The sequence below is a fragment of the Numenius arquata genome, chromosome 4 (assembly GCF_964106895.1).
Source record: "Numenius arquata chromosome 4, bNumArq3.hap1.1, whole genome shotgun sequence".
NCBI classification, from domain to species: domain Eukaryota; kingdom Metazoa; phylum Chordata; class Aves; order Charadriiformes; family Scolopacidae; genus Numenius; species Numenius arquata.
In genome coordinates, this window is record NC_133579.1 from 75681790 (window position 1) to 75696082 (window position 14293).

At 39.2% G+C, this 14293-nt stretch overlaps 1 protein-coding gene across 1 annotated transcript in view; it reads left to right on the top strand.

Annotated features, from left to right (window-relative positions):
- CNTNAP2 (contactin associated protein 2) overlaps positions 1-14293 on the top strand; it is an 864917-nt gene that overhangs the window by 647917 nt on the left and 202707 nt on the right. The window contains exon 14 of the mRNA XM_074146844.1: positions 3613-3769. Within this exon, the coding sequence (XP_074002945.1) occupies positions 3613-3769 (157 nt within the window). The remainder of the gene's footprint in view (positions 1-3612; positions 3770-14293) is intronic.

Consider the following 14293-nt stretch of genomic DNA (forward strand, 5'->3'; position numbering starts at 1 on the left):
ATCTTTCCAATGCAGGGTTTTACTATTTGTTATGCCCAGTCATAGTGGTGTCTGCAACATACCTGCATAGCATTCCTGATTTGGAGTCTATGAATTCTATACAAAATGCTGCTCTTCTCTTTTTTGGCTGACATGATGCAGGATGGCCAGAGAGGGCTGTTCTCATTTGGCTGGGTGGTGGGACACCCACCACCAAAGGGTGGGTCTCCCCACCCTTTTTTTTTGGGTAACCATAGACTATCAAGGTGATCCAGAGCCTCTTGTATGGACCACTGTGGCGCAGCGTAGTTTGGTGTGATGCTCATCCTTTTCCAGTGCATGAGGTTATGTCCTAATGGAACATCAGCCACCAACCAGTACAGGTTGGGGGCTGACCTGCTGGAGAGCAGCTCTGAGGAGAAAGACCTAGGAGTCCTGATGGACAACAGGATGACCATGAGCCAGCAATGTGCCGTTGTGGCCAAGAAGGCCAATGGCATCCTGGGGTGCATCAGGAAGAGTGTGACCAGCAGGTGGAGGGAGGTCATCCTCCCCCTCTGCTCTGCCCTGATGAGGCCCTATCTGGAGCACTGGGACCAGTTCTGGGCTCCCCTGTTCAAGAAGGACAGGGAACTGCTGGAGAGGGGACAGCAGAGGGCTACAAAGATGATGAGGGGCCTGGAGCATCTCTCTTAGGAAAAGCTGAGGGACTTGGGTCTTTTTAGTCTGGAGAAGAGAAGACTGAGGGGGGGACCTGATCAACGCCTATAAATACTTAAAGGGTGGGTGTCAGGAGGATGGGGCCAGTCTTTTTTCAGTGGTGCCCAGGGACAGAACAAGAGGAAATGGGCACAAACTTGAACGTAAGAAGTTCCACCTAAACATGAGGAGGAACTTCTTTCCTGTGAGGGTGGCAGAGCCCTGGAAGAGGCTGCCCAGAGAGGTGGTGAAGTCTCCTTCTCTGGAGACATTCCAAACCCACCTGGACACGTTCCTGTGCAACCTGCTCTGGGTGGACCTGCTTTGGCAGGGGGTTGGACTAGATGATCTCCAGAGGTCCCTTCCAACCCCATATGATTCTGTGATTGTGTGATTCTGTCTGCCCCACCGCATGGTAGCCAGCTAATGTGGGCTGTCTAAGAGCCCCTCTATTGTGAGCCACAGCACAATCTGCTGGGCAATTACAGACAGTTGGTGGTGTCCAGGGGGGCAGTGCTGGAAGTACGGGTTGTGGGAATGGCTAGCAGAATATGTGCTGAATGCAAACCCCCTAAAATCATATGTTCCCTCCTTGACCTTTCTGCAAATTTAATCATGTATGTTAGTATCTTCCTAAATTCATTTGTGTTCCTAAGCCTGTGGCTAGGTCTTTTCTTCAGAATGAAGAAGCATGCGCCCAAGTGGGGCCAGATGCCTAGCTAGTGTATATGCACACTGAAAGAAATAGATGTGAAAAATGACTCTGTCTACACTAGAATACATTCTGGGTTTAAAACTGTATGCTATTTGTCATTTAAAAGAGTTAAAACCTATGCCCTGTTTGTGTCTGTCATAGTGGTCTATAACACCCGTCACCGTAGTCCGTAATGCTGCTGTCGCTTTCATCTACCTTAATCATTTCTACCTGGTTCTGAATTTTTATTTTTATTTTTATTTTTGACAATTCTATGTAATTTATTTTCTTCTGGTGCTTTAATTAGCAGTTTTGCTTCCTGGAGACATGCTTGCTGACTGAATCGTGCAATCCTTGACAGGAAGGGTGTAAACAAAGAATTTTTACTAACAGTCGAAACTACAGCATTTCCACTACAGTATAAAAACTAACCTCAAACATGAGAGAAAAAAAATACAATAGGAGCTTCAAATATGCTGCAGTTGGATCCTGTATCAATAAAAGTGATTCCAACATTCACTGTGGGAAGATAATGCTTACCCTTAACGTGCTTATTAAATAAACTTTTGGAAGCCAGGGCCACGTACTCTCGTATCTGATAGGTTGTGTTGCAGGTTGGAAATGCTGCTACAGCATTCACACAGCACACGCTTCTAGCTCACAGTGTTTAGTTCCACCGTAATTGAGTCACAGAAGCTAAGATGACCAACTGAGAGTCTAGAATCAAGTCATGCTATCACCGTACCCGTTGCTTAGCACTAGAGCTGAATGGTCGTCATATTGTGCAGCACAGGAACATCTAATAAAAACCTGCAGCTGCCATGAATTTTTCACATTACTGTGTTTTCAACTGTGTTATTTTATATAATGTTTAACAACTCAAAAACATTGAACAAAGCAAGTGTTTTCAGACAGCTGTGGCTTTTTGGGTTTTGGTGTTTTTTTAACATGTGTGCAGGTACTTGGTTGCTCTCTCCATCTCTGGAATTTAAATTTCTTTAGAGTTCCATGTGAATTAATTTCAGCATATGTCTGGGATAAGTAGATTTCAGGTCTAAATATCAAATCTAATTGTGAAATGGCTATTTTTAGAATTATGGATGTAGTTTTTTGGAGATGTATAAGTGAGATGCACAAACAGGAAATTATGAAAAGTAGAATATCCATTATGTAGGATTTTACTTGTAAAATTTATTAATAAGTGAATTCCGTGCAAATAGCTTCATTTGATTTAATGAGAAAATAGCAGTGTCAGATTAGATGAGGGAAAAAGACATTTTAAAGAAACATATTTATAGGCTGAGTTCAATCGTGTTTTCTAAATGTGAAAAATCACTAAGATAAATACATTGAGATTGATTGAGTTATTCACATGAGTTTGAAGTTAAGCTCATATTTAACTGTCTTGCTGAACTGGAGGAATAAAAGGAAACTTTTCAGTAAGGGCATTTTTCAAATTAAAAATTAAAGTGTGGGAGGAGTATTTATATATGTACATATTAGAGGCTTAGTTAGTTCAAGAGCAATAGAAATAAAATTAGAACAGTATATGAAAATATCAAGTTACAGACCCAATGCCAAGAAATATGATTATATCAAAGTTCAGATCACCTTTGTTCAAGTATTGAATAAAAAAAAAATTATACAGTTTTAAAAAATGGTTAAGATGCTTTTGGAGTTTGATAATATCTCTTTACACTTTGCTTTGGACCAGCTGGAGAGAGCATGATGAACATGTTTGTTTTCCAGAGAAGACAGATTAATTTCCAATTAAAAGCTGTTATTAAAAAAAAAAAAAAGAGAGAGAGAGAAAATGAATGCATCTTTCTGTGCAACATTTGTGGTCAAATGTTGAATAATCCATCTGATAGCTTACTATATGAATTTGAAATTAATTGAAAATAATTATGGAACTTGCTCACGTATTTCCATTATATAAACTGAGAACAATTAAAAAGCTAAACAAAGAGCATACAAGATAAAAAATATTTAATTAATTTCAGTCACTATAAATTGCATGAATACAGAAAAGAAAATGTGCTTTGTTTATCTGGCAAGGTCTTTTGAATTTCTCAATAATAATGAATGCATTTGTTTGCCAGAAATGTGGGATGGCTGTCCAGTTGTGTGTTGTTAACATCTGCATGTTAAACATCTGAACCCAAGTAATGCATCATAACACAGTAATTAGAGTTCTACCTTTTGGATGTATGATAACCTTGCATTTTTATTCCTTGCAGAAGGGAATCCATATACCTGGTGGGTTGGAAAAGCCAATGAGAAGCACTACTATTGGGGTGGATCAGGACCTGGCATTCAAAAATGTGCCTGCGGCATCGAACGCAACTGTACTGATCCCAAGTACTACTGCAACTGTGATGCTGATTATAAGCAATGGTGAGTGGTTTACAATATGGTAGGATAAGAATGACCAGAATCTCTTAACTTTTACAATACTGCCATTATTTTGAGAGCTAAAATTGCAAAATCAACTCCTAATAGGAAAGGCCTGGATTTTGGCTGCCCATGCAACTTTGTCTTCATCGTATTGAGTGGTATTACAATACAGTGTTTACATTCTTTCTCTGCAACTTCATTTTTTTCCCCCAGAATTTCTTGGTTTTGGAGTACTGTTTCTGCATTTGCCTGTAGAACATGAGAGAGATGAGTTGAAATCGCTCATCTAGTGACTCCAGTGCTCATGATCCATCTTTCATGAGAAAAATGTGTTAAGAACTAGGCTTAAAGAGTATTATAGAATGAGGCTCTGTATTTCAGAGGAAACTATTGCACTTTGCATGAGATAATTAAATATTCATTGGCGTGTTGGTTGAGAATACAAACCTCTAGCCCGTTTGGGATGAGACAGTGAGAACTGCTTCTAGCTTCTTCTCTAATAAATAGTTATTGATTCATCCCCGGTGGAATTAGTTTAACAGAAGGACTGAGGAAGTCCTACCCCAGAGTATTTTGCGCCTGGTAACAGGGGCAGTCTGCTGTGAGGTAATTGATGTGGGTTTAAATCCCTTCAGGCAGAAAAGAGAATTAAACCTGCACCTCTGATATTCCCCATAAACACTCTAACAATGAACCTTCTGCATAAAGCTCGTAATCATTTTGTGTGAGACCCTCTCTGTGCTGTTAGAACACTTTGTTTGTAAAGCTTCAACCATTTATGTCTCTTATCACGACAGGCAGCATTATATTTTATATGGTATGCAATGTTCAGTGACCAATTGAACCATACTTTAATGAACACTTTTTCCATTAATAGCAACCTGTTGGTAATTGAATCAATACTGGCTCATTTTGTGTTAATTGAGAAATTCATACAGCTATTAATGAATATAGAGCTACAGAACTCTAATGGTGTGTCAGGGATTTAAAAAAAAAAAAAAAAAAGAATAAGGAGAATCATAGAACTGGAGAATCACAGAATAGTTGAAGTTGGAGGGGACCTCGGAGTTCAGCTCGTTCAAACTCCCTTCTCAAGCAGGGCCACCTAGAGACAGTTGCCCAGGACCATGCCTGGACAGCTTTTGAATATCTCCAAGGATGGAGACTCTGCAGCTTCCCTGGGCAATCTGTGCCAGTGCTTGGTCACCCTTGTAGTAAAGAAATGTTTCCTGATTCTTAGATAGAACCTCCTGTATTTCAGTTTGTGCCCACTGCCCCTAGTCCTGGTACTGGGCACCCCAGACAAGAGCCTGGCTATGTTCTCTTAGCAGCCTCCCTTCAGGTTTTTATACACATTAATGAGATCACCCTGAACCTTCTCTTCTCCCAGGGTGAACAGTCCTAGCTCTTTCAGCTTCTCTTCATAGGAGACATGCTGCAGTCCCTTCATCATCTTAGTGGCTTTTCATTGGACTGTCTCCAGTAATTCCATCTCTGTCCTGTACTAGGGAGCCCAGAACTGGACACAGTGCTCCAGGTGTGGAGTAGAGAGGAAGGAACACTTTCCTCGACCTGCTGGCAATATTTTAGCTAATGTAGCCCAGGATACCATTAGCCTTCTTGGCCACAAGGGCACATCACTGGCTCATGTTCATCTTGGCATTCGCCAGGACCCCCAGGGCCTTTTCCTGCCAAGTCGCTTCCCAGCTGGTTGGCACCCAGCATGTGCCGGTGCCTGGGGTTGTTATTCCCCAGGTGCAAGACTTTACACTTTTTCCTGTTAAACTTCATGATATTTCTGTGAGCCCATTTCTCCAGTTTGTCAAGGTCCCTCCGGATGGCACACGACCCTCTGGTGTATCACCAGTCTCCTCCCAGTTTGGTGTCGTCTGCAAGAATGAAGTATGAAAAATACAACATTAAGTAATAAAGAAAATCTTCCAGGCCCTGCAAAAAATGATAGATTGGGATGTGGGATATCAAGCATTGCCGCAGCCATTGTGGTGCTAAGCTGTGACATTGTTAGGTTAGCATGCTGTCAGCCGGGATGCGGGGTGTGCTACAGAACACCACAGAGAGAGAGAAGTCAGTATTAGAGACAGAGGAATCAGACACGGTGCAAAACTTGAGAGCTAGAATTATAGAGAGAGTGAAGAAAATGAAGTCAGAGGACTGACTCAAACATAGGCACTGGAGCAGTGGGGCAGGAAGGAGGTAGGTTTGGTTCTGCGACAAAATGATAACCATAAAAGGAAGATATTGTAGTAATAATAATGATAATGGCAGAATTAGGAGCACTTATGGTTTTCATTGCTTGAGGCACTGGATGTGTATCCATGAATAATAGTCTGTGTACCGTATGTTGACTGTTTTCTTCTATGCTGAGGGAAATGCATGGGGGAAATAGCATTGACTTTTGATATCTTCTTGCGGCTTCTGTAAGAGTCACAGATGATAATTTAATAAGCAGCATTCACTCTATGATCTTTTTCTGTAACCTCTATGCCACCTATATGCACTGAGATTATATGGAATCTACTAATAAATAGATTAATATAATTATTGGATTTTTTTTTAATCTAAAATAAGATCACTATCATAATACATATACAACTGTTTCCTCAGAACTTCAAACAAGAAGACATTTACACAGTATTTCTCTGGATACGTATCAGGGTTTTTTTGGGGAAAACTGTATATTATAGACAGTTTATGAAAAATACAACTGGATATTACATTTTAATCTCTGGTGTGTGTTTATCACAAGAAGAAATGAAAGGCTCATTATAGTCTTTAAGGACATTTTGTTCAAGATTAATTTTTGCAATTTAGTTTTGGCAGAATCTAGCCAATTCCAACGTCATACCTTTTGGGTTTGGGAATTATTTTGAGGAGTCCTAGTTGGGAATTTTCGCTAGCCAGGATGATCAATACCGAAAAAACAAATGAGCTCCAGAGGTGAGGAGCTCAGTTATCAGGTGACTTCAGTTGTCAGGGGCAGAATGTTAACCGGGACCTTCAGTACATCTGGGCCCAACTCTTGGTGACAGCAAAACAGCTCCTGATTTGGACCACAGCATCTGCAACAGCATCTGACAAGGAGAAGAAGGGCGGGGAGACACAGTGGGAAGAAGGCAGTAGGTAGAGCAACAGCTGTCTTAGAAAAGGTAAAGAAGTAAAATGGGAACTGAAGTCTACTGAGTGGAAATTGTGGGAATGAAAGAAGAGAGATTCAGCGCAGAGATTCAAATTTTGAAGTGCGAGGCACTCTTTTTAAAGGAGATTGGGGAGCCACTGAAGAGTAAGTCAGGCTGAATCAGAATGATGTGGTCTAAGTAGAATATTGTCCACAGTTTTTATTGTAGAAGTTAGAAATTGTGTTAGAAATGAAGAAAGGAATTGCAGTTTGATGAACGATCTCATAGCAAAGGCAAGAGAATGCTCCCCTGGAGAACTGGATTCTAACTCTGCCTTTGGAATCACATTCTGTGTGGTGCTTGCCATGGCTTGTTTCATAAGCCATTTCTTCACAGAGGAGTCATTAGTTTCATCCTAATTTTCTGGGTACCTAACTGGAAACCCAGAGGTCCAGTTTGTGGAAATGCCGAATGTTCACAGGTGCAACTGGAATAAGTGATCGCTCTCTCTGAATGTATCTAACTCTGTGCTCCAGATCAAAAACCAAACCAAAACAAAACCAAACAATGCCTGTAGGCATCTCAGATTGACCACTAAAAATGTCTGTGTGCTTTTAACCTTAACATCTTTCAGCCCTGACACCCAATCTGTAGAATGGAGGTGATGCCAGATACTCACCTCACAGAGGTATTGCAAAGACAGGTCGATTTATGACGCAATCATCTGCTGTAGTAATGAGCACTATGGAAAATCCAATGCGAAAATGCAGTCTTTATAGAAAGAGTTGAAATACACATTAAATATAAAATGGGGTCCACATATTGAAGCATGAGAGAAAATTAGGACAGGGTTTTACTAAATGGGTATTGTATGCCTCCTGTACTGAATAATGCTGGAGCCCTCTGGAAAAAATAATAATCAGTGACGAGTCAAGGACTGTATCGTGGTGCTAGGTACAGGGGACAAATTAAGGCTCTTTAAGCAGCCTGAAATATGTGGATTTCCTGAATTTTGTATTTGATTTGATTTTTTTTTACCAAGTATATGAGTAATTTTGTATAAGTACAGAACCAGCTGTGTTAATTATGGACTCAGTTACAATGTAATTTTTCCCAGGGACTAGCTTACCCCATAGGATTGATATACCTTAAATCTGGATGTTTTTTCTATTGAAACTTTTTAAAAGATGACTGAGCAACTTTACACCTTGTATGTCTGGATAAAGTACAAAAGAGCATTTTGTAAGTTGTAGAGCTATTTAGCACATGCCTAATGTGTTGATTATCAGGCCCAGATAGTAGATAAGCCAAATGGTAGATACTGGCAGGGAATAGGAGATGTGGAATTCAAATTTATGTGTATTTGCACATATCATCTAAAAAAGAACCTGATTCTTACGAGAGGCCTGTGTTGTTCCTGCAATGTAAATATTAAGTAATCTTTTTTAAGATTAAGTAAAAACAAAGGTGGAAGATCTTTACCCAGAGCAATCCTATCAAAATGCAACTTAGTCCCAAATTTTCCATGATTTGTGTCCAAAATGAAATTAATTCAGAGGTAAGTGGATCAGATTAAAAAAAACCACATTAGTTTTGCTTGCTAACAAAGGTCATTCATTAAAGAGTCTGTGGTTGAAGTTCAAAGCCTCAGTCTTAAGAGAATGAACTCTACTGAGGTTGCTGTTATTAGTAGAAAGAAATTCTCTGCATTGCTGTTAAACAAAATCTTCTTCAAATGAGTAATTTTAGTAAAATGTAAGGCTTTTTTTTAAAAAAGCCAAACATTATCAGTTTTGAATAAAAATTTTATTGTTATTACTATTTATGCAGTTCCTTAAAAAATGGCCGGCACTGTAGAGATAGACAAACTGTACCAATTAAGTAGCAAATGTAAAGATTGGTAGCCATCAAGGCTTAAGTATAGTACGTACTAATTCCCATCCAAATCATTGATATTTTGGTTCCTGACTCCCTTAGGCACTTTTGGAAATCCATCTGTCCTTCAGCTGTGTGCGCTCTCAGTAACAGAGCTGCTGATGCAGAGAGAGCTGGTTGGTTACGTGACACTGGCTTCTCCTGTCCTTCATTAGAAGCTGCTAAGGATGTCTTTGGATTTTTTTTTTTTACCATTACTTTCTCATCTAGGCGGCAACTGGAGTTTCCACAGAGGTGTTATGTGATCAGAAGTGACTAAGTTGTACATTCTCTGGGAAAAAAAAAACAACAAACCCCAAAACCAAACAAAGAACTTAGTTTGGCTCTACTTGATTACATTTTGGTTAAATTTACTTACTATTTGTAGAATTATGAAGAGAAATCTTAAAAGGGTTCAAATGTGGATATATCTAAAAGAACTTGAACGACTATAGAAGTTGCAGTGAGGAACATGCATGACTAAACATCCTATATGTATATATATATGTGTATATGTATATGTGTATGTATATGTATATTAATGAAAAATTTCCCATTTAACCTGACAGATTGACTGCACACAAAAATCAAGTGTTTATATAATGCAGCCATATGTTAAAGCAGTACCTGGCAAAACAGACATTTTGGCTAAAATAGAGGCCTGTATTTAACAAGAAAACATGCTGGTTTGTATTACATGAAACCAGAAAACTAAAAAAAAACCAGAAAGAATAGAAAATTATCTAGTAAGATTTGTGATGTCCTGCTGTTTTGCCTGGCATCTAATAAAGACAATGAACCTCAATTTCCTAGAAATCGAGGAAATTTTGTAGAATTAGGCCTCACCACCTTTAAAGCTGTAATTCAACATTTTTGCAGAGCTTAAAGGCCATCTTTGAAATGACAAACCAGGAAACACATTTAATCATTTTGTGTGGAACTGTGTGCAGGAATTACAACTGTTCAATAAAAGTTGAAATATCAAAACTTATTTTTTACTTATGCTTAAGGAATAAAATAGTTGTATGGGAGAAGGGGAGGAAGCTTAGCTGACAACTTGCATTACTTCATAGGGTTGTTTTTCTTGTAATGATACAAATCCAGACAGCCTTTCCTAGGTTTTTAGGGTTACCTTTCAGAGTTCCTCTGTACGTTGACATTGGCACCCAGCGTTAAGATAATTCCAGTCAATCAAAATTTAGCACTATGACAGCATGTAGTGGCACAGAATAAAAATCTACATGAAGAGGAACGCTGAAGCCAGAAAGTCAAGCACTCAAACCGTAGAAAAATGTTAGATTTTAATACAGCTGGTAGTACATTTTTCCTGAATGATTGATAGATTGGAGCTGAAACTTTCAGCAACAGAAAAGCAGATAGCCAGAAGCCAGGAAGTTCAGTCCTACTAGTTATAGTTTGGCCATTAAATCTCCTCTAGTAGGGAAAAGGGTCAAGTGACTGGGTATTAATAGGCTGCTGCCTGTTCTGCATTTCTCAGCTGTGCTCGTCAGCTGTATTTGGTGTGCAATATTGAAACAGAGTTTGCAAGCCAAAAAATGTGGAATCTTCCCACTAAGTGAATTCTGTCCTCTTTCTGTATAACCTATCCTATATTTTCTTCTGTAGAAACTAGATATACCTTGGGTATGTCCATTATGCATTCCTCTTTTCTGCTTCTCCCACCAGAGAAGCCCGAATGCTTTTGTTACTGATAAACAGATTAAGAGTTTGGGAGATGGAGTGGAGAGATGAACTCCATCCAGCACTTGGCCATGCTACAGATATGCTAAGTAGCACCTTTCAAATTGTCATTTATTTGTGCCCCAGTACCACCATAGGACTCCAGCTGCAGACCAGGGGTCTGTGAGAGAAGGTTGTCTACAAATATGAAAGGGCTGTTTTTTTCCTCACTGTTTGTACTATCATATATATATACATAAGACTAATGTGAGTAATTTAAAAGTTAATTTGAGGGCAGATGAAGGGCATAGCATCTCTTGCACAAAAAATAATAAATATTTAGGCTACTGAATTTAGTACTTTAGGTTTGAAGGACAGCACCTGCTGCCCTGGAGTTGTCCCTGATGTTTGTGTTGTATTGCTAATGCATAGGCCACAGCTGGCAGCTCTAGTCCAGGATCTGGGCAAGCCCGGGATCACCCAGATGGCTCATTCTCCTTTAGAAGTGTTCCATGCAAGTACTGACAGGAGCCGTGTGTATGTAGATTATGGGACCTCACAGATTTGCAGCCTGAGCTAATACAGGTTGAGGGCATTAGGAGTTTAGGAATTCAATGAATCATGAAACCTGCAAACATTACTCCTATCTTCTCTCTTTTCCCTCCTGTATTATTCACCTTTGGGACTGGATTGTGGCCTTGTTTATAAAAAGCTGATACCACTTGACGTTTAGCTGTCATCCCATGCATTGATATTAAAGAAAGTGTTTCCCTTAATCCTTGTGGCTCACAGCAGTGACCAAACAGCTGAGGAACCAAATCTTAGCTTTCTCCAAAATTGAAGACACAAGAAAATGCAGGCATTGATGTGACATGACATAACTGTTTGGCAGTATGCTTTATCTTTTATTTTGCAGTTCCTATGATTTTTCATCCGGCAGGCAATACAAAACTAGGATAGCTGAGGATGAGGAAAGAGGAATCTGTACTTCTTCATGCATCACCATCAGATGCATGAGTTTCCACACTTCCCAGAGTGCAGCAAGGAAACTTGCTGCATATGTAAAAATGGTTGAGCTCTAGCAACCTGCTAAGGATGAAGATGATTCCCATTTGCCTTCAGGTTCCTTCATCATTCAGTGCTAGCAGTAATGAATGAACTTAAAGGGGAGAATGATGACAAGATGTTATCCTTGTTTATTAATTTTTTCCGTAAATCACTGTGAGACAAAATGTGAGTGTTCATCCTGTTGCCAACCCCACTTCTGGTGTTGCTGTCCAGGTTTTCCCGTGTTCAGCTGACTTCAGTTCCAGCCAGGCAAAGACAGCTGATCTCATCCAGATCTTTTTAAGTTACGGAGTGATTGAATAAAAAAAAATATCAGAATTAGGTATCTGTAATTATTACTTTCTGGCATAGTCTTGCTATTGTTAGAAACATCCCATCATTTTTGGAGTATTCTAACAAATTTATGAAGCTTATGAATTAGACGTGAAAATGCAGATATGATTTTTTTTATTGTACCATACAGATGATTTAAAATATAACTCCCAGCATATTTGTTTCTTTCTGTTATTAAATTTTGTGATTAATGTGTGAGTGACAAATGAAGTGACCAAGAACAGAAATGTCTGCTATGTCTTGCCTAGAATCATACAGAAATTTTAGTCTGAATGAAAAAGCTTATGGTTTTAACTTTAAAGTAAATGACCTTAGTGTCGCAGCTTGTCAGGTAAGGGCAGAGTACTCTCTGCACTGCAGAACTTTCAGCTGCCAGTTATTTTCTCCTCCTCCTGCTTTTATTTGTGTGCTAACTTAAAGAGTAATGACTCTGCCCTCAGTGTGGTGCTATGAAGATGAAATCACCCCTGTGCTGACCAGCCCAATGTATTTCACTCGGTGCCTGACACTGCTTAGCTCTTGAAGAGAGTGCTTCTCTTTTCTTCTTGAATTGTAGGACTCCCTTGACTTGTTTTTCTGAATCAGTGCAATTCTATGCAGAAGACATCTGAAATCTGTGACAACCTGTGTTAATTGGGTAGGTGAAGTGTGCAGTGCACGCTTAACTGTTATTAGTATTAGCAGTCATATTTTAGCTGAAGCAATCACAAGGGAGTCCATCAGGATGAAAGTATTAAGCCTCTGGTGTAAACAAAAGATATATCAGTTTTCATTGTTCTTTGGTGTACCAGGATATATATGCACAAGGGGGCAAGTAATCATACATGGGGGAGTGGGAGGGAGGGGTTGTCCCCAGGTCCCAGTCTTGATGGGGATATTTTCTTCAGAGCCACTGATCAAAATATCCTGTCAGTTCATCACCCAGGTATTTGCAAAGCTGCAGCTTTTAGAGGACACATCGTTCTTTGTCCTTTTCTCATTTTGCCCAGCGGATTCTTAGCACTGAAAGAGACCCGATAAAGGAAAAGAAAAAAAGAAAAAAAAAAAGGCAAGAGTTACCTGCAGTATTGCTGTTTGCATGGGAACTATTGTTATATGCGTACCGCGTTATCTTACTTTAAAGAGGAAGGTTGCCTCTACCGTCTGGGATAAACACTCAAAGCAATCCAGTAACTTCTCATAAAGTTTGCAAGTTGAGCAATAAAGGCAGTGGTTCTAATACCAAGAGAAAAGTTGTTGGTACATTTTTGCCTAGCAGAGGATGTAACAAAACAATTGAAAAATAAAATTTTAAAAAACCCTCTCAGTAAATTGGAAAAAAGAATGGCACCTGGAAACAATTTCTCCTCTGTCTGGCAGCTGGTTTTCTTTCTTAGATAAATTCCACAGTTTTCTGGTGGATTATGAGTTGGTTCACTTTCTGCACATAAGCGGTCTGAACAAGGCGCAGTTTTTTGTAAAATTCAGGATCTGTTTGTCCCCAGCTCTATGGCAGTTTTGCTCTTGCCTTCTGCAAAACATGATGAAATATATATTCTAAGGAATCAAAATGTAGGCAAAACATGATTTTGTTCTTGCTTTCATTGTCATGGCAGTAGTTCAGCTTCCGTTGCTAAATAAGTTGCACAGTTCTTCAGTGTCAGTGCTACTCTTGTATTTTACTACTTACAATATTTATGCTGAATCAGTCTTTCAACTGATTTTTATATGGAGCACTTTTTTGTAGGTGATAAGCTTAAAAATGTGTGAATGAAATAGTTCAAGTTTGCAGGGGGAAATGGATATACTGCTGATTACGTCTCTAGTTATATCTGGTTTAGTTGTATAATGAAGAAAATCATGTGTTTGGTGTTTAGCCCACCAAGTCAGCCTTTGTGCAGAAATGTGTATGGTAACATCTTCACAAAGACTATTATGACCTAAGTTTTATAAAAGTCCTTCTACACAGATGTTTTTGTGGAGATTTGTCATCTGACCTTTATATAAAAGGAATTTATGGTATTCTTGGAAGAATGGCCCAAGGCTTTTCGTTCTGGGTTTGCAGAATGACAGGAAGTCAGAGATGGCTGAGAACACAAAACTCTCATTCTAATGCCCCCTCACAAGAGTAGATCTGCCAAAAAACAAAAGAAAAGTTAAGCAACTGAGTTGTTGTAGTCAGAATCCAGTAATGAGGGAAGGAAGCCTCAAAATCTATGAAAAGGGAGTTGAAAATATACAGACATGATTGTTAATATGAGGCATCTTTGTAAATTCTCCTATGATGAGAATTCTAAAAAGCTATATTTTCAACTCTATTTTATAATGGAAAACAACAAAAGGAAGTGAGAAAAATGAAGACCCAGTATGATTTAATTAGGGGATAGGTGAAAAGTGGAAGAACTGAAGAAGG